General features: G+C 44.4%; 1 protein-coding gene across 1 annotated transcript in view; it reads left to right on the forward strand.

The window, feature by feature from the left end:
* The first annotated feature begins 1763 nt into the window (after positions 1 to 1763).
* The window catches only part of LOC146178358 (astacin-like metalloprotease toxin 5), a 37462-nt gene continuing 17579 nt past the window's right edge, over positions 1764 to 21646 (forward strand). Inside the window, exons 1-5 of the mRNA XM_084578176.1 lie at positions 1764 to 2167; positions 7970 to 8040; positions 11469 to 11541; positions 13606 to 13720; positions 14639 to 14814. Coding sequence (XP_084434302.1) covers positions 2059 to 2167; positions 7970 to 8040; positions 11469 to 11541; positions 13606 to 13720; positions 14639 to 14814 — 544 coding nt within the window. The 5' untranslated portion in view covers positions 1764 to 2058. The remainder of the gene's footprint in view (positions 2168 to 7969; positions 8041 to 11468; positions 11542 to 13605; positions 13721 to 14638; positions 14815 to 21646) is intronic.

Consider the following 21646-nt stretch of genomic DNA (forward strand, 5'->3'; position numbering starts at 1 on the left):
ACACTGACGCGGCAAAAATAGCAGCTTCTGCCCTCGTCGTACCCCATGGTGAAGCGACCAGACGGTGCTAACAACTGGGTTAACAATTTATGCAAACCTGTCAGGATTTCACAAAAAGGCCAACTCAGGAAAGTGGCACCAATCGGGCTCTGTAGAGTGGGTCCTCCCCTCCACTTTTCCAAACACGTTACCACCTTGAGCCGTGGACACAACAGCGTAGAGACACACCAGAAGCACACCGTCATCGAAGACATGTATTGACGTACCACCGGAAGCTTCCTCCACGCTTGGGCCTCTCATGTGTCCTCTGATGTCAGCTTTCACCGCTTTGTTTACGCCTTCTCCTTCCTTTGTGCGCACAAACACCTGTTGCTGTCGTCTGCTGTTCTAGATGTGCGCAGAGATCTGACGAAGGTGCTCATCTGCAATCAGCCTGCGTGCCCGCCTACCCTGCTCCGTGGCAAGTCTCCTAGTTCCATTGAACCTGTCCGCCTTCTTTCTGACCTTGATGTTCCTGCACTATCCCACAGTCTATCTATCAACGCTCTGCATTCCGTTTCGGCGCCTTATTCTTTGTCAGAGCCCTCCTTCCGCCACGCCATCGACGACGCTCTTCCTTCTATCCATCGAACGCAGTCTTCGGCCCTTTTACAAAGATTTCGCTCCACCTTCGACGCACCCACGCTCATCTAGGCCGCAATTCTACTGTCGGTCATCACACTGAGATGGGCCCGCCTTTTCGGCAGCGGCCATATCGTGTGTCAGTCACAGAGCGTCACGTGATCAGGGAGCAAGTTGAGGACATGCTACAATGTGGTGTCATCCGTTCGTCTCACAGTCCTTGGTCTTCGCCTTTGGTGCTAGTAAGGAAGAAAGATTACTCGATCCAATTTTCTGTGAATTACCGCCGCCTAAGTAATATTACCCGCAAGGACAATTACCCTTTTCCCAGCACTGACGATGATCTTGGTTACCTCCAAGGTACCCAGTACTTTTCTTCCATTTATTGACGTTCCAACAACTGGCAAGTGCCGATGACCGCCTCTGACAGGGAGGAGACAGCAATTGTTACGCCTGATCGATTATACGAATTCAACTAGATACCCTTCAGTCTGTGCAGTGCGCCCGCCAAATTAGAAAGAGTGATGGATAACATCTATGGAATTACTGTATCTGATACTTGGACGACATCTGTCGTTTCCATCGACTTGATCGTGCATCTCGAGCGTTTACAAATTTTATTTTTCCTTACTGACGCCGGCTTGCAGCTGAATCTCAAGAGTGCTACGGCGAAGCCTAGGAATTGACCATTTCGGGGCACATCTGCATTTGTGATAAACACGAACTACGCCAACATAAACTTCATCCTGCCAATATGAAGTTGTTGCAATTAGAGCAGTTTTGCAAAAGTGAAAACAGTTTCGTGGGGGCACGAATGCACTAAGACCGATAAGAGGCCGCTTGATAGACACGCAGTTTTCACAAGGATATTTCCCTGACTTTGGATCTTAATTAGCCTGAAAAACAGAGAAAATATACTCTTGGCACCTGATGTCTCTTTTGTCTCAGTTCATATAATAGAAGCATAAGGTCGGCATTGACGACCCGAGTTACAATTGCAGCAATACGCAGTATATCGTCGCTCGTCCGATACCGATTTGTGACGACAGTTCCTGGATTTCCGCCCACATCGATAAGCTTATCTCTGGCAGCACGCGTCATCGGCGCCGTTTGTAATGTAGCCCCGGCCGCAAAACCGTTACAGCAGCATCGGCGGTTTTTGACTCACAGGATAAACAATGGTGGCCGTGTAGATTAATAAGAAAACAGACGCCAGGCTGCTGCAGTACTCTGCATTTAAACTCTTGGTGGGATAACAACCAAGTAGCCGAGACCTCGGAGGAAGTGCACGTAGCCTTTGCGACCTCGGCAAACGCGCATCTATCTAATCGCGGTGCACGAAGTTCACCGGGTAGCGTGCAGCGTCCGACAGAGCTGGAAATCTGACACCGACGGACGACTCATTGTGTCGCTAGTGTCGGCAGAGTGTTTGGCAGCATGCGTTTCGCACCGACTCTGCGAGTTTTCGCATTGTTTCTGTCATCAGTTTTGTGGACTGCTTTCACAGCACCCGTGACTCAGCGGGCGGCGAGGTGGCCGCATCCAGGTATGACCATGTATAATGTTATAACAAGAACCGGAGATCATTCATTATAACAATTAGGAAATTCCAGTTCAAAACCTGGGTACTTCGAGTGCTTAGTTCGTGGATATTAACAAAATTAGGCGCCTCTATGAGCTTTGTAAGCGAGTATTATTGGCAGCCAAGAGCGTGCTTTATACAGAATTAAAAAGATTGAATACTGTAGGAGGAGGAAATATCCGGTAACTTCGGAAATGCAGCCTAGTAGTAGCACCCAATGTTTATACACGGACTGTAAAGAGAATTCAGTTAAACAAGACGCCGTAATCTAGCGTTAGCTAGTGTATATTGTTACCTTCTTGCACCTACCCCCCCCCCCCCCCTCTCTCTCTCTCTAACCCGATGCCACTGCAGCTACCACTCGTCAGCTACCGGAGCAACTTGTCGGGACTCAGACACAGGGTCCTCCAAATGCCCACTTTTGTGCTGTAATGACGTTCACCCTTTCTATCTCATGCACACCGACTATCCACACTATGATCCTGATAACGCGAAAACAGTGCATTCGATAAAATCTCTCCTGATAGTCGTGTGCGAAGCAAGGTGGACAGAACAATGCATAGTTCAGTGATACTAAAACAGCTGGCGGCCATATTCTCGGATTATGTGGAGCGTCCTCATCCTCACTGCCACTAGTAGTAGTAAGTAGTTTTATTGAATAAAGTAAAAAATAATAATAAAGGAAGGAAAAGATTTTTTGCCCGCCCCGGTATCTGCTATCGAAATGAACTGAAGCAACTGAACTGGGGAAGCGGAAATAAAGCGATAGCAAGGAGACAGGAAGAGAGGATAACCGATGAGAGAGATATATATATATTTTAATGGCAACAGGAGATGTCTGCCTGGTGGAAAGCCTAGCATGCTACTCCTGATGAGGGTTGAGGGATGAAGGTGACAGAGTGTGGGAGGGGAAGGGGAAATAAATGAGAAAAAAAAAGAGAATCGGTGTCGCACACTTTCACACGCACATAATCACACACAGATGAGTTTTAAAGGGTATTAATCAACCCTGTGTCCTTAAGAAAAGTTAACTTTCACACGCACATAATCACACACAGATGAGTTTTAAAGGGTATTAATCAACCCTGTGTCCTTCAGAAAAGTTAGTAAGGCCTTGGTAGCTCGCGCAGCAGACGATCAGTCGCACCAAGGACCCAGGACATGTTCAAAACGCAAGGTTGTGTCTTTAGGTAAGCTTAAATTATTGCGCAGTGTCCTGCGATGTGCAGTAAACCGTTGACAGGAGGTTACCAAATGTTCAAAATTTTCACACCGATAACCACACACACACAGGATAACCGATGGTCGCTTAGGGTAACAAACTGGATTCCAAGGGAAGGAAAGAGTAGCAGGGGGCGGCAGAAAGTTAGGTGGGCGGATGAGATTAAGAAGTTCGCAGGGGTCAAGTGGATGCAGCTAGCACAGAACCGGGTTAAGTGGAGAAATATGGGAGAGGCCTTCGCCCTGCAGTGGGTATAGTCAGGCTGATGATGATGATGATGATGATAAAGGAGACAGGTAGGAGAAATCAAAGAAGTGAGCGACAGGGAGAAAGGGCAGTTTATGTTAAAAGGTAAAGGAGTATATTACAATATTGTACATGCCACTACTGCAAACGGCATGTTATGTAAACACCCTTTGTTAGTGGTCTGAGTGTTCCGTGTGTTGCTAAACGAATTCCTTAATATCTTATAGTGTGATTTCTCGCCGGAAGAAATTGAGCCATTCGCACCGCCTTGTTTTATTTCCAAGTTTTCCAATGTGAGAAAGTATAATTAAATACAAAGTGCAAGGAAAAACAGTACAATATAAAGATAGAGAAAGCTATAGCTGTTAAGCATGGTCCAGCTCGTGTGACAAAATCACTCCTGTATCCGTGCTGTAACTGCACGTTTTTTTTTAGATCCACCCTTAAAGGTGGATCTCATGTGATACCATTTTTTTTTTATCTTACATTTACCTGCACCAGGGATCTACACCTGATGTGCACAGCCCCTTTTATACGGCCATATTTTTTGCACGTGTGACTCCAATTACTATTTTTACTCACCAAAACTCCTCTGGAGATGGTTTAAAATAAAGGAGTATATTACCGTCTGTTTTATAACACAGCATTGGGATAAGAATGGGCAGTCAATTTTCAGTTCAACACAAGTTTCTTCTGACCCGGCTAGTCTCGAACCTAGAATCAGTACACCTAGGAGATCGCAAGGCAAGGCCGATCCTACCAACTTGACGTAGCGACGAAGTTAGTCGAAAATATATAGGAAAAACATAGCAGTCGCATTTTATACTGATCGCTTCCCCAGCCCATAGAAAGAAGTAGATTTGAAACAAACCCTCAGCTTTCACAACGCGCACTAGCTTTACACATGGCGCCACACTATAATGCAGAAGCATGCCAAGTACAGGACTCATTTTTTTCGGTGGCTGATGCACAAAGAGATAAGCGAACAGCCCGTGCTTTGACGCCACTGTGCGGTCGAAGTGTTCTTCTTTTTCAGCGCAGGAGGGCGCCTTCATTCCGTGCTGCTTTAGTGCTGCTTAAAGCCCCTGCCTTGCACGGCTGTGGAAGGTGCTGCTTTCTGAATACACATAACACAGCCATGGTTTACTAGCTTTCTCCAAATAACACTACTTTGAGTGGCGAATAACCGTGCATGAGTATAAATCTTGCACTGCCAGATTTATCCGCTTTTAAACGGAGATTAAACAACATTTGTGCTTATATAAACCAGATGTCTACAGCCAGTTCCCACTTTTTCGTTCCCGGCACGGACAAAGCAGTGCTCTCGGTGACCTCCTCAGCCGCAACCGTCTCTTGAAGTTCTGTACCGCACACAGTTCCGTGAGCTTAAGCTTAATATTATTTCGGGTAAGCTTAAATCACTGCAACATACTTAGCTTCTGTCCTCTTCCATATCTTAATGACCCTGCACCTCATCGTGCGAACATGCTTGACGCGCACAAGTTCATTTTGTTCAGGACACCTCGTCATGCGGCACCTTGTTCTCACAAAATGCAAAGTAAACCTGCCTACACAACAAAGGTGCACAAGAAAAAGTGTCACTCCTATAGCGTATCCAAAATAAGTTTGCAGCATATCTTCTTGTTTTATAAGTGTCCAATTTTACATGGATATCTGACTCTTAGAGCTCTCCCTTCCACTAACCGATCGTCTATTGAGCTCCTTCACCCCTGTAACAGACTTTCGCGTAAAGAGTTCGGGGTTGGCTGACATCTTCGATGCATCTATTCTTCTTCGTACGGTCTGAATAATGTTCTGTACAAGTAATCGAAACTGAAAATATTGTTTTTACTAAATATTTACTACTACCATTTTTGTCATAAGAAGTATTACCTAGTGATATAACATTAAGAGCTTGAACAATATGGGCGGACACAGCTAAAACGGCAACCTTCGAGCTTGCGGAGAAGCCTCGAGCGCACTTGTTACACTAATTCACTTGTTAAAAGTGGAAGCAGGGCTTCTGGCTCATTTGGAAACCTCAGGTGATAGGCCGTCCCATCGGGTATCAGCAATATGTCGGCGGTCATCAATGTCATTCAAAAAGGCTATCCTTCAATTGTTCACATCAAGAAACAAATTACGGTCAGAAGGGGCCAGGTTCGGTGAATAGGGTCAAATTGAACAATTGCAAACCCCTTTAGAGTTAGCAATTCGTCAGCCACAACTTTCTATGGGTGCAAAGGTGTGTTCTCCTGCACCAAAAGAACCACTTTCGTCAAGTTGCTAAAATCATTACCTCCTAATACCGTCTTTGCCCCGGAAAACGACCGCCGTTACTTTTTGGTCTGATATATGAGTGTCTAAATTCTTCGGTCGCGGGGATTATCTGCGATGCCATTCTTTTGACTGTCATTGGGTTTCGCGATCATAAAAGTGGAGCAAGGTAGTGCAGCAAGTGCATAACCGGTTGTAAGCGTCTTAATCTGTAGCATCAAAATTGGCCAGAACACCTCTGGCTACCTCAATTCACACATCCTTATGCTCACTGTACAAATATAAACGACCGTTTTCCGAAAGACTGGGCTTGTCTAAGATATTAATAATAGAACCGAGATGCTCCCGGTAAATTTTCAGTACCTGGGCTGCATTTTTTGGTATATATTCGCCGCTTCTTCACAAGGAATACCTTACGAAGGCTATCCTTTGTTGTAAGGTGTTCCGGGGTGCCCAATGTGGGGTTCGTCTTCAACAACAAAACGCTCGGTTTTGAGTACAGGAACCCATGAATTACAGCAAGCACACCTCTCTTCCCGTGTTTGCGACATTCTAGTGTAAATGCCATTTGCATTCTCCGCGCAGAAACAAAAATGATAATCCATGATCTACAAATGTGAAACTTCCTTGTTACTTTGCTCGATCTGAAACTTAAAAAAAATTGTAATGGTCAGAACCATTTGACACTTCCTTGGCCATGTAAGATACCATGCTTTTATTAATTATTAATTCCATCTAAGAAAAGTGGCAAATCCGCCAACTTCCCATCAGGACTCGTATATTTGATTTGGGTAAGCATTTGCGGACTCATCACTTTGCCTAACAATTCGCACATACGGCAGCCACGCTTGCAAAATAATATTTCGAGACACTCAGGACCACCTCCGTGCAGGCATTAAACCAAAAGCTCGCATGCGCAGCGACGCCCGATTCGAAAATGGCTGCTGCGCTTTATCACGTGGCGTTGTAAGGTCGTGAGCTGGAGGCACGTAAGTCGATTCGAAACCCTTTCGCAAAGTAGACTAGCACATGCATGTCAATTGGGCCGCAAAATGGTACGAGATCACCCGCGAGGCTGCACAATGAACGGTTGCGTCACAATTTTCTTACACACTAGTGATGCTTTGAGCGTAAATGACTCGCCAGAGGCGATAAGGATGGAGGAGCCCTGAACTGGAGCTGCTGGCCTTGTCCCACTCGCCGTTTCGGTGGCTCGACAACGGCTGGAGTCACACAGTGACGCGAGTGAGGCTTGAACCCTTGACCTTCTAGGGAAAGGTCCAAGTGCCAGCAGTAAAGGTCAAAAGTCAAGGTCAAAGTGCGATAACTAAAAGTCACAGGTCAATGTGGTCAGGCGTCATTGTGAGCACGGTCTCATGAGACATGTAGTCATACATCGTTGGTATTCGATGTGTGTGCTGTGACCTTGGTCAATTTTTAATGTCAAGAGTGCAGAGCGAGGCGAAACTCTAGGCTGCACCTGGAGTAGTAGAGCTTTTGCTCTAAATATTGACACTCCATTGGAACCCATCACTACATCAGCACCTCCTCCCGACTCTACAAACGTCAAGAAGGAGGCTTAGGTTGCGACTGGTGCCACACTATGCAGAAACGGGTGAAGGTTGCTTTCTTGAAACCACGTGTGCGGGCTCGGTGCTTCTGTAAGTCAAGTACATTTTAAAACGCGTGCGTTATGCTACTGTACAGAGCTTGTTTTTTTGTTCTTTTTTTTTTCAAATATTACCGAAAGCACTAGTGTCGAGAAAAGCAGAAGCTTTTCTCAAGTTCCGCGTATACGTATCCCATTCTGCTGCATACGCGGAATGGGATCCAAAGGCGACTAGAATAGCACGTTGTAGGAGAAAATTAGGAAGTATGCGGGTTTGGGATGACCACATATGAAACAGGAGGGGGTTCGTTGGAGGCTTAATAAAGAGGAATGTTTGGTGCAGTAGCCGTACTAAATCTGATAAGGATGAGACGTGTGTTTTCCGACTCTGTGTTCTCCCATTTTCGCGCAGGCAACTTGGCCCTGGAGGCAGCGCAACTTTTCGAGGGAGACATCGTCGTGCCCAGGAACGAGTCGGATGACGTAATCCTCAGTATTCTATCCGCCAGCAAGGGCGTTTTATGATCTGCATTGCTCCGTGCTTGGTTTTGTTTTTGTTTTTGTTGATGTTGTTGTCTTTGTGCAGTACTCCGATGACCTTCCGACATCGCGGTATTCCAGGAGCATGTGAAAACGCGCATAAAAATATCCTATTAATTGCGATGAATGGCCATAAAATATGACCAAATTATTTTTCAGCCGAATTCCGCGCATTCATAAGTTCGATGACACAAACACAAGCACAAATTAAAGCATTACATTCTATTTCGCCAAGTTGCGCAGGCTATTTCATGAAATGAAATTGATGTGAACAGTTCAAGCTGCAGTTTAAATTATAGTAGTGTTCCTTTGCACGATGCCAATCGGAAGTTTGAGTACTTATTCGAAGTTCAATTGAAGAAATTAAGTTCTCTTAACGGTAATTGAAGGCCTTCTCCACTGCCATTCTGCAACCATGTTGTAATCATTTTGTTCCTTAACGTCGCAAAAATTATGCATGAAATGACATTCGTAAATGAATGTTTCTTCGTTAAGGAGCAACATCGAGCAAGTTGGTACAAAATATAAAAGAAAGGTAAACCAGCTGAAGAGATGGAACGAGAGCATTGAGTGTAGTTTTCTTCTTTCGTCCCGCGTTTGGCGCTGGTTAACTTTTCTTAAAATGTTGACGCACCCTAAATTATGCACAGAAATTTTGTGAACTTCTAGGAAAAAGTGCTCAAAGCATATAATTAATATTTTGTATAATTAAGCCATAGCGATTAGTACACCCCAGCTCTCCATCCGTGGGCTTGAAGTTTGTTGCTATTTATTATCGAAAACTCAATTTATTCGTATTTTATGGCCGTTTTGGCAACTCGTTTTGTAGCACAAGACAAATTTGAGCAGTCAAATATTGCTACGCATTTGAAGCTACGATGTTCCTAAAATTGCATAACAACTTTCAAGAATTCTCATAATCATTTTTTAGAAATGCATCGCACTACTAATTATTCATTGTGAGCGCAGGACAAGCTAGCTGACAAGCAATATATTTGATACGCATCTCAAGCTTAGAGCGTCAGAATATTGCGCAGCTGCATAATAGTTATTTTCCAATTTACAGCCTAATGATTTTCAATGCCAGATCCACCTACTTGGTGCGAATGCAGGATATGTATTAAAAGCAAATTTCCCTACACTATGGGAGCTCAGACCTTTCCCATCTAAAATGTGTTTAATAGTATCTTCCTATATCCCACAGTTACCTCGTAATTAAACAGTGTCCCATAAACCTCGCCTCGTCCGCTTTATCGCGTAGCTCATGATTAAACCCTGACTGCTAGCATGCAAATCGCAAGCAGCCATCAACGTAATCGGCAAAGTAGCAATGACCTGACGAGGAATATTGCTGATCCTGCATGACGCTTCGCTTCTATGAAAGGTTTTCCGATTTCTTATTATGAGATTTTCAAAAAGAAAATATTTTCCTGCATTGAGGTAGATGTAAACGACGTGCACGATTCCACAGACGAGACGAGCAGGAAGTAACAAAAAGAGGAACAGCAGTCTTCCACTACTGAGCCCATCTGCGCGATATTCCTCTTTAGCCTGTGTGCCTTACCTGAGTTATGAAATATTTTGAGGCGCAACGTGAGGTATTGTTTTTTGCTTCGGCACAAAAGGCGTTGGTTGGGGATGGGCGTTTTTATTTCAAGTGAGATACAATGGCATTTTTAACATTTCTGGTTAAGTTGATTACGTCTCATGAGTAATTTTAGGGGCGCTTAGGTCAAGCGCAATTTGTAGCACAAGCTCAGTCGATATCTAGGAACGTTAAGTGTATTGCAGATATATTCTAGTGATTTTTGTCATACATTTGTATGATAAGGATGAGTGTAAATTGTCCCTATAGATGGACGCCCACCATTAAATATATAACACATAACTCTTCCACGTGCACGTTAGCTCAATCTGTAAAACATTCTGCTCAAAACAACACAACGGGATGAGAGTACAACACATTCGGCGTACACTAGAGAGGTAATACGTTCGTCTGCAACTTGAAATGAGAAATCCCGACGACAATAGCGCAGAATATCTCGAGCCATTGACAAAATACTAATAAGATCAGAATCAGCTCAAGATTCCAAGCCTGCTTTTTGCGCCCCGCCGCGGTGACTCAGTGGTTAAGACACTCGACTGCTGCACCTGAGGACGTCGGATCGAATCTCTGCTGCGGCGGCCGCTTTTCGATGGAAGCAAAAAGGAAGCCTCCCATGTGCTGTTCGATGTCCGTGCCCATTTAAGAATCCAAGCCGTCTAAATTGTCCACTACGGTTTTCCTCCTAGGCTGAGCCGCTCTGAGGCGTTAAAACACATAAATTACAAACCTGCATTTTGTTACCTACTCTTCGGCATCGTTGTGATGTTTCGCGAATCGATTCCCGCGAAGGTATCAAATGTTTCTGGCCTACATGCTTGTTGTGCACTGTTAAATAACCATTAAATAATACATTCATATAGGATCTTTTCTTCACGTTGTTCCCGAACGTCTAACCCCTGTTCGCGGCAGTCACCTCCAGTGCTTGAAGGGCTCCCTGCGGTCGGAAGTTTTAAAAGTTCGTAGGAAGTCTTCAACGTCCATTTATAAAGACCGTGCGAAACTTGTCCTTTTTTGTGTTAATTGTCTGTAAGCTAAATTAATTCACGCCGCAAAAAAAAAAAAAAAGAATTCCTGTGTTTTCTCAATGTAAAACTAGAAGGGCATACTATGCAAGCACGAGGATAAACCATATTATAAATTATTCTTGGGTAAATTAAATTTTTGTCCGAAGATTTCAGCTTGATAGTGTAAAAAGAGGCTACATGTAATGTAATCAAATGAATTACAGACAAGTTTAAAAATTAAATACAGTTGTCACCATAGCCTGCCGGTATAACGAGGAAGCCGCAATGACTTTAATATGGATTTCTTAGGCGGGTCCCAATAGGTGTAGTACACCGCCATTTTCTTCCGGCAGGTTATAACGGCGTCCTTATCGCCTTTGACGTAAAGAGGTTAGATCGAGTGGCGGGAGAATAACGCGGATTTTTTTTTTTTTAATTTCAGCATTTTTCAGCCGGAAAATACAGGGCCAATCAAATATACAGTAACGAAAAGCGTGCAGTTACCCTCCCTTCCTTTGCCTACCCAAGACATTGCTTCCGCATGTTAAGTTTTTGCCTAAAGTATTAATAAATACATTATTTACATTGTAGCCCCGCATGTCCAACCTCGCGCCAGAGATAAAGATTTCCACGAAAGCCTATGCTTGGTCGACCACAATGACCTCTTTGAGCGGAGATACAAAAGTGGCCTCCATAGATTTACCGTGAAAACTTTCACGGTGCATTGCACGTATTCACGAGGCTGTTTTTCTTGTTCCTAGCGAAATGCTGTCATCGCCAAATGGTTGCTGTGGCCTCGTGGGATCGTACCTTTCGTCGTCGAATCCAGCCTTGGTGAGTGAAGTATAATACTTCATACGACTGCACCCGCCTAGATTGACCAAAGTTCTCGCAATGATAAAGTAACTCATTTAGACCAGTTCACGAGCAGAATTCTCAACAAAAACAGTACTGCGGCGGATCACACCGATTCTACATGTCCGCATCTTTGCTGTTGCCACAAAGATAGCCCATAAAAAGTAAAAACATTTCAAATAAATTATTCAGGGTTTAGTCGCGGCGACTTTGAACGCATATGTTACTCAGTGAAAGAGAGACTTGTGCTCTGTCATGTTCGGTGTCAAGCTGAATGGCCTGAAGCGGGTGGACTCGTCCTCTTGTGAGAAAAGTGCGAGAGAGCTTCGGAGCTGCACTGTCACATGAGAGCTCAAATGTCAGTTTACTGCGCCAGGGGGTACCGAGTTCGTGGAGCTGGATCACAGCAGTGACGTTTTTTAAGCTCTATGCAGTCGGTGCTATTTTTGACGTTTCAGGAAAAGCCTCACATCATAACCTTCAATCAGTCAAATAGAATATTCTGGTCACAGAGACGTGGCATTTTCATCCAGCCCCAGACTGTTGACTTGCGAAACTCGATGAAGTCGGTAGCTCTACTGTGTAGGGCCACCCAAGATAGACAGGTCACGGCAGAGAGTTCTGACAAAATGTGATTCACTGGAGAAGGTAATGGCAACCCACTCCAGTATTTCCTGCCAAGAAAACCCTATGGCCAGTCACAATACCATTATCGATATGGCGCCGGAAGATGAGCCCCCCAGGTTGGAAGGCGTCCCACATGTTACTGGGGATGAACAAAGGGCGATTCCTAGTAGCTCCAGGACGAATGAAGCGGCTGGGCTAAAGCCAAAAGGACGCTCAGTTGTGGATGTGTCGGGAAGCGACCGGAAAGTCCGATGTTGCAAGGAGATATATCACATAGCAACATGGAATGTAAGATCTATGACGCAAGGTAAACTGGATATCGTCAAGCGAGAAATGGACAGATTGAACATTGATATCTTGGGTATTTTTTTTAGGGTCGCCGGAGAAGGGGTAGGCAGCGAACGCGATGGTTAGATGGCATTCTCGAGGCATTGCAGATGAAGCTATGTGATGTTAAGAAGATAGTGAGAGACCGGAAAGCGTGGCGTGACATGGTCCATAGGGTCACGAAGAGTCGGACACGACTGAACGCCTGAACTGAACTGAAAAGAAAGAAGGTATAGAGGAAGTGCAAGTTGTATAAGTAGTACAGTAGGCCGAGAATCAATGACATTTTCAACCGTGGCCCACATGTATTTCAAGTTCACTGTGCGGGGCTAGCGCCCTGTACTTTAGATTTAGAGCAGTTCGTAGTAGTTTTTTATTGCGAAAGCAACACTACTCTAGGTTTCAAGCCTTCAGCGTAGCGCGGCGGTAGCCACGTACGTCTTACCCACGTGATGCTGCGACGTCACACCCCACGTAACACTAGGGTGAGAGCTGGGCTACCAACTCAAGCGGTCGGCTTAGCGCGGCGGTAGCCACGTCTTACCCACGTGACGCTGTGACGTCACACCCAACATGACACAAAAGCAAGACATGTGCTCCCATCTCAAGCGGTCAGCGTGGCTCAGTTGGCCGGAGCTGCCAACTTGGGTATCTCGTTTCACATGGGACAGTTATGTCAGAATCAGCCTGCTAGGACCCTAGAATTCAGGTAACCTCTATAGGCCACTAAGGCACGTTCATGCGGCTTGGTTAAAGCGGGGCTTTATATGTGGTCTGAGGCAGAAGAAAAAGAGAAGGAGAAGAACGCTCGGTCACCCGCAGCTAATGCTTTCGCTCAATATTTGGTTCAGCAGCGTTGAACTCGTAATTTATTTATTTTCGCTAACCTAGAAGACGAAACGCTATGTCTGTAGAACGAAGAGGACATTATCCAGTCATATCTAGCACAGTTTTAAAACATGCCGAAGTTTTCGGGTCGTTTTCATGACACACCAGTGTGACGTAGCTATAAAATAGCTTCGCATGATGTTTCAACCACTTTTCAAGCCAGCGGTGAATGTGCATCGAACAATGCTCTCTAATTCGCAGGCCAGCACACTGCTCTACTCCGGGAAGCAATGAACGAGATAGAGGCCAAGAGCTGTGTGCGCTTCGTGATGCGTACGACGGAGAGAGACTACGTCACCATCTTTCGCGGATCCGGGTAAACTTCGTTGAAATTTGTTTCAGAGGTCGGGGAACATAACGCTTCACGGCTGACGGAGCTGTATTTTTATTCTTGTTGGGCATCGCTCAACCCAAACGTATGACAGGCACACGTTTTCCTAGCTAGCTGGAATTTTACAGCTGAGATGCTTGTAGATAATCGTGTAAATACACAGCACGTCAACTCCATCTGACATCATTTTCGCTCATTGCACAGCTTCCTGCGCATGTCAAAGTCAAATATGATGCCGCGCATGTACAGGGTGATTTGTTATCGAACGTAGACAATACGCATGTGAAAGCTCATGGTGGTGGCTTCTCGGCACTTCAATTTCATAAAATGATTCGGTACATGATTTGTACCATCTGCGAACAAATTAAACGCAAAGGCTTGGATAGAGATTTTTCCTCGTCTCTGCTACTCAAAGCATGCGAACCTACCTTTGAAACAATTCAACAGAAACTAACGCAGAGATGAGGGGCGCCCCAGTCGCTACTTAACATTTTGATAAATAGGCTTTGCTTCCCTGAAGAAAGACAGGGGAGAGGAGAGGATGTGAGTGGGGCGAGGAATAGTGAAATGGAAGAATTTTGCTTTAAAAATGGCTTTGTTTCAACTGGCAGCCTGTTATGTCTTGACCTGAAAAAGACAGTTCAAAACAGGGAGCTGCCCGGAAAAGAACAATGCGATGCACTTGATGAATCACTGCAAGAAGCAGCCTCTATGCGTGCGCGTGTTTCTAGAATGGGTTAGCTATTCCAAACAGATAGATAAATGTCCTAAATGCAGGAAAGCAATGAAATGCGTTAGGAATGGCAGCTTCAGGTGGCTCCTCAACATTAGTACAGAATCGGGACCGAAACGTGCTGGAAGTTGGAGGTGCGCTGTGCATTTACTAGTTCTCTCCGCTCGCAGATGTTACTCCGCCATCGGCCGCCAAAAGGGTCCGCAGCCGGTGTCGCTGGGTAGCGGGTGTATCTACAAGGGGACCATGGTGCACGAACTGCTACACGCCGTGGGATTCTATCACGAGCACTCTCGCTCCGACAGGGACGAATACATCCGAGTATTCATTGCTAACGCCAAGCCAGGTAAGGCGCATATATCACCGGAAGATCTCGCGTAATTTTAGCTATTTTTCCGAATCAAACAAGTGACACTGGTGCCTGTGCTCCTTTTCTCTCTGGCCCTTTAAATGCATTTCGTGTATGGCTTCAACGGGCAACCCTAACAAAGTCAGCGAGACCAGTTCCTGTCTGACATCACGCACACCGAATCATATTATGTTTGCTTCCTCTCTAAACAACGTACGCTAACGTGCGGAAGCAAAGAATGGTGCGCGAGACACTCTCTTCAAGAAAGGCTGTAAACCTCCCGTTGGTAGTTTTACAGCGGCGTCAGCCGAAATACATCCGCAGGAGGAGGACCTGTCGCATATTTCCCCAGTTAATCCTGTCTGACGCCAGCAGCGGTCTTGATATCCTTGCAAACTTCCTAACCTTCTCCTCTTACTTTCTACCGCATACTGTTCCGCTGGCGTTCTCTTGGAATACAGTTCGTCACCTAATAACAATAACCAGCTATCACTTCTGATAACAATACCCTGCCCAGGACTACTTTTTTTTTTGAATTCCTCTAGATTATATTTAACCATTTAAAGCGTCGTTTATTATTACAGCAGAAGGAAATATTTGCCTGGGTAGTTAGGTTAAGAAGGTGAGTTCGATATTTTTGCAGAGGAACACCAGAGTGATTGATTTCTGAAATTTCTGAAATTCACTCCCTTCAGATTTCATACTTATCTTCTTCTATTTAGCTCAACAAGCTATAAATTGGGATATCGATTGTTAGCAGTGCTGGTAGGAAATTATTTCTGTAAGAAAATGATTGAGGACATGATACAGCGCTCACTGTTCTCAGGAATATTAATAATTGCGTTCGCTAACTGGTACATAAACATCATGTTTGCGACGTGAAGACACTTAATGCGCATGTAAGAAAGCTATGCTAGGCATGCGAACTATGAGAAAGAGCTGCGAGTTCACAATGTACACCGTTTTACATAAAGTGCCAATAAGCATTGCTCTCTGTCTTCCAACGTTACCGCTAACATTTTCCTTTTCACGGCTTGCTACGTCTTCCCCTTTTTAATTACATGCTTCCACTGGAGCTAATCTAATTATGACCTATAGATAACCATATCTTTCTTGGAGTAAGCGCATCATTGAACGCATTAATCGTACGCAATAGTTAGATTTGCAAGAAGGCCAGAAAATTTTCTGCAACATGTTAACTCGAGATAGAATGAACCTTTTGCCATGTTATCACTCGTAGCTCAATACGTCAGGTGCGGTTTAGGACGTTTGAAGGGAAGCGCCGCGGCTCGATGACAGCGGATACCAGTAACAGCTAGCCGAAAGCGAGAGCATCCACTCGCTTCTTTCAAGATAAATACCTAATATTTCAAAACGCCAAACAAAAATGAAATAAAGCGTAAGTTCAAAATACTTATTGTCCGTCAGATATAGCAGTGCACTTGCAGAGTCCGCACTATCTTTTACACGCTTCAAAGATCACAAATATGCGAACTGTGTCGAAGAAACGAGATATTTCTAAGCACTAATGTAGAGGGAAAAGAAATCCGGGATGAGTGAGCCGCAACTAAGGCTGATGTCTTTGTTCCTAGTGAGCTGATCGAGGCCACACCTGCGGAGTTGAAACTCGGACTAGCGTGCTTTAAAGTATGGCAATGAGATGAAGAGTTGATTGCAAGGCAGCTGCAAACACCGTTTAAGGCGCCTACGATGCCTGTATCTTAATCTCAATCTTAATCTTAAGATTGAGATTAAGATTAAGAAGTTCGCAGGGGTCAAGTGGATGCAGCTAGCACAGAACCGGGTTAAGCGGAGAAATATGGGAGAGGCCTTCGCCCTGCAGTGGGTATAATCAGGCTGATGATGATGATGATGATGCCTGTATCGCCGACCATACTTGCATGGTTTACTTTAAGGCTGCAATTGCAGTGAATTATCAGCAAAACCAAAACGCCTCGCTTTATATGTTCCGCACGATCTTATGGCTTCGCTACATTCCAGGCGTTTACCTGTATTGTTTTAAGCCTCTGAACGTTTTCAGCTACACATGCGCGAAGGCAAGGCAGATGATTCCGGGATCGGTGTGCACCTCACCCATGCAATATGTAGAACTTGCACTTTACGCTGTTTTAACGATTGCCATCATGAGCTCAGAATATGGGTGCAAAATTCACATGGGTTCAAAAATCAAGCCACGTAACGAGATACCAGTGCTGGAAATAACAAACAATTCACCGTACTGCAACTGCGAAAAATTACTACTCGAAACTCTGGAAAAGGTTTCTGTAATTACACAAATCATTAAAAAAAAAATGTGGCCAAGTAAGGAATCTTCCCGCTATATTTAGCGGGTTTTTACACTACAGGTAAAAATGTCGTATTGCGAGAGGCGGCAATTTTAGCGGTTGTTTGAGCGCTGTTCGCGATTTTATTTATGGTTGTCGTGGTCCTAGAACATTAGTTTACATTAGTGCAACTTCTTGGAAATTATATTGATTTTGGCAAGAAAACAGCGATGCGAGGCATGGAATCGCTGAAATCTCAAGATGGCGAATACTCGAACAGGCCAAATACGCCTTAAATTTATTTATGCGGCCTTTTTAATGCAATCGGCAAATATGCGGGTGCCGGGAATGTTTCTGGTGGACTGAGAGCTCTCATATTTTTGCAGAAGGATAGGAAAGAATGGCGAAAGGACCTTAAGTTTCGAGAAAGAATCTCTGCTATTCAACAGCAATAGAACAAGCCCTCTCTCGTCAGATGCCATGGCAGCAGAGCTACATTCTGAGATGGAGGAAACTACTACAAAGATGCTTTCCACAAAATTCCCTGCTTGGAGCTGCCCGAATTGAGTTTTTTTTTCCATGCTGATGCTGCTCTGATAAAACCGAGAGATTTGACGCATGTTCCTTTACCTAAACACTATAATTTGTAAGCAGTGACCTAGTCACAATAGAAATGATTCGAGCTGGACCCCAAACCCAGAATAAATGCTGCTAGAACTTCGAACTAACGCTGACGAAATGATTGGCACGATATAAATATGAGTCAATTAATTATATGCATTAATGCGCACATTGGCAGCAGAGGTGGAACTCTACTTAGAGCTGGCGGTACGAGCTCAGAGTGCTCGGAATACCAGGATGAAGCAGACATCTTATTGCGAGTGAAAGTGCGAGCAGGGCTGCAGGCAGCAGTTTGTAGTCAGTAATGAAAGACGTACTTGTGCAACTTTAATTTAAACCTGCAGAAGGTAGGCGGGATATTCCTCAGGATACGTCCTGAATAAAAGTATTTGTTCCCTGAAGTTCACATGGTCAAACAAAGAAAAGCGATTTCTGATATATTCAACTTGCTCATATTGCTTACAGGCGAAATGCCATGCAGAATGCGTAAAAATGAGCTTTTCTGTGCAAATATTGAATTCAACTGCTTTTTGCGTGTTTTGAGACTTCCTGCTGCAGGATTTCTGTTTTGAATTGGACACATTGTTAAAAACGAGAAACTTTACGCACAAGTAATTGTCAATGCACTGTGCAATCGCTCTCTGAAAACGGTAGAATGACATCGGGAGTGTTCACTTTGTGGCAGGTAGCTGACGCACAAAACTGGCATGCGTCAAGCGCAGTGCGGTGTTAACATGAAGACCAGAGCTCCTCAATACTACTAGTTGCGAAACTTCCCATAGGGCTCATGTATCAAAAAACGGCGGTTTTGATTGGTCAAAAAGTCGGGTGATGGATAGATGGAATATATGAGCGTCCCCTTTGAAACGGGGTGGTAGCAGTAGCTATAATGCTCATTTTTCTTCCCAAATGTTTCGTATATCTTAAATATCTTTTTAGAATGTTTAAATGTACTATCGTTTTATTTATTAAATTTTTGTTTCTGCATTACGAACATTATGTCACTTTCCTGCTTTTAACTTACCAATCTTGCAGTCGTTTTTTGCTAGCTTCCACCGCCGGTTTATTCACCCGGCCACTGGTATCTCTAAACCCCAGAGCTTCAGGAACAGTGATTGCGCCTGCATCAACTTCCGGATGGATACCATTACATTCGAGTATAATATGGTCAATTGTTTCACTGGAGTTTCCACATACAGCACATGCGTCATCTCCATTGTTAAATTTCTTTTTGTAGCTGCGTGTTCTAAGGCACCCTGATCTAGCTTCAAAAAGTAGGGCACTGCCTCTTGAGTTATCAAAGAAATCTTCCTTCCTGATCTGCATTTTCCACTTACGGTATAATTCCACATTCTGTTTCTTTTCCATCGAATTTATCCAATTTTTACCTTCTGTGTTTTTCACCTGTTGCTTAACGCTCTTTATTTCTTCGTCTTTGTGACCAGCATACTTACTGGTTAATTTCATAGTTCTTTTCCTCCATTGTGAGTCAACGCTTTTTAGGTAGAGGTATTTAAATACTTTAGCTGCCTATCTGGTATTGTCCAATTTCCTCAGGCGTTCTTGATATAATGCTTTACTCTGAGCTTCCCGTACTTCGACAAATGCCCAGCCCATATCTCCATGTACCGCCTCATTTGTGGTTTTGCCATGGGCACCTGTGCTAATCGTCGGACAGCTCTCTGATTTATTTCTAATGTCGAATGTACCTCTGACTTTAGGCACAAAACCGCATTTCCTTAAATAAGTCCGGGAACCATAATTCCTTTCCAAATACCCCTCTAAACCTCATATCTGTTGTATCCCCACAATGCTCTATGCTTCAGTATCCCGGAATTTCTTCGCCATTTGGCCTCAAGTGATTGCTCATGCTTTCCAATGTATGCCAATCCTTCGTTTACCCATACCCCGAGGTATTTATATTCTGCTACTATGGGTATTTCATGGCCTTGTATTTTAAAACCCTGATCAGTTGAGCCGTTGAAAATCATCGGACCCGACTTAACTGCGCTGAAACTGAAGCCTAGAGCATCCCCTTCGTCTCTGCAATACTTAACTAGAGTTTGCAATTCTTCCTAACTCTCAACTAGCAGCACAGTATCGTCTGCGTACATCGAACCGAGGAGGCGCTGCTATACCGTCTTTTACCTATAATCTATATGACAGGTTAAAACCTAGGTTACTATCTTGTATCCTCCGTTCCAGGTTTATCATATAAAGCATGAACAGCAGCGGTGCTAGAGGATAACCTTGTCTTAATCCTTTGCACACCTTGACAGCTTCCGTACTTCTTATCCCTTCCCACGTAATTTCTACTTTGTTATCCCGGTATATTTCCTGTAGGAACTCTATTATCTCATAACCGATACCTTCTTCTTTTAATATGTTCCACAGGAGTTCCCTGTTTACGTTGTCGTAAGCCCCGTGTATGTCCAGGAAGGCCAGATACAAAGGTCTATTTCCCGCTCTAGATATTTCGAAGCATTGGGTAAGCACGAATAGGCTATCAACTACACTGTAAAAAATAACCGTTATTTTTAAGCTCGAAATTCCGTAAAAATTACGGTGCCGTAACCGTAAACGAAAATACGGTGTTACAACCGTAAACTGCACCACGCGCATGCGCATTAGCTTGAGGAAGGAAAAGGAGAATGGAATCTGTACAGAGGAGGAGGAGGTCCGGGTGAAGTTTGCGCACCTCACTAGCACTACACACGTGTTCGGCAGCAATGCGATGCGGGAATAGGGCGAGGGGGTGGGTGGTTGCTCCTTGCGCCACGGGGCTGGGAATGGGGGGCTGCCGCGGCAGCTCGCCTGCCACCGGTGGCTGTACTTGTTGTAATGCGTCATTGCATCCGTCGCCATTTCGGTGGCGGATGACGGCTGTTGCGAAGGTCGTATTTCTATCTCCCTCTTTTTTCTTTCTTTCTCTCTTTAATTTCTTCCCGGCCCGCACGAGGCAGAGGATTCGGCTGAGCTGCAGAGCCGGTAGCAGGCCCGTACATTTTCGTTTCCTTCTTCCTACAGTCGCAACAATGCGATGTTTGGCTCAGCGGCTGTATGCACAGAAGCTTTTCGCACTTTTCGGCAACGGACACCTTTGAGGTGGCGACATAGAGTTCGGACGCTGTTACTGCCACGCAACCAAAGTACTGCACGAAAAAGAGACCACCGCGGCCGGTATTCGACCTGCACACTTCACAACTGAGCGCCCTAACCACTGAGCCACCGCGGCGGGGATACAAAGCTTCTTTTAGGGACGCAAATGTTAACAATGACAGCACTAATAATAATAATAATAATAATAATAATAATAATAATAATAATAATAATAATAATAATAATAATAATAATAATAATAATAATAATAATAAAGTTTTCTCGAACGGAAAATGGTAATTCAAGTCTGCGGGTGCCTACCCGCAGACCTGGCTCCCAAAAGCTTTGCGCAACAAGGCCCACAACGCCAGAGATGTCTACAGCTAATAATCTTTGTTGTACACACCGCAATGAAGTTCGCAATGAGGCAGACCCTCTCAAATTCAGCGTGAGGCTTTTTGAACTGCTACCAATATGGGAAACATGAGGTACATATAGTCAACGATAGTAATATTACAGATTAAAAAGAATGGGGCCATTAAGAGGTAAATAAAAAAAGAGCTTTAGAGGACGTGCAGTGGTAGGAAAATAAACAAGAGGAGAAGGTAGGTGAGTACAGGAGCTCTTTGTGATTCGAAGATTGAAAGTTTTAAGCTCTTAATGAATTGTTTGGTTGGTCAAAAGACCGAGATCAGTCGAGGTGAGGTACCACGCGTACCTTTCGAGAAATGCTGAGGTATGCCGAACAATAAATCAGGGCGGTTCCTGGTCCTTATTTACTCCACAAGTATCACAATATGTCCCGCACAAAACTAAGATGAGAC

This window comes from Amblyomma maculatum, chromosome 9 (assembly GCF_055883805.1).
Source record: "Amblyomma maculatum isolate TAMU_Amacu chromosome 9, ASM5588380v1, whole genome shotgun sequence".
In the NCBI taxonomy this organism is placed as follows: Eukaryota; Metazoa; Arthropoda; class Arachnida; order Ixodida; family Ixodidae; genus Amblyomma; species Amblyomma maculatum.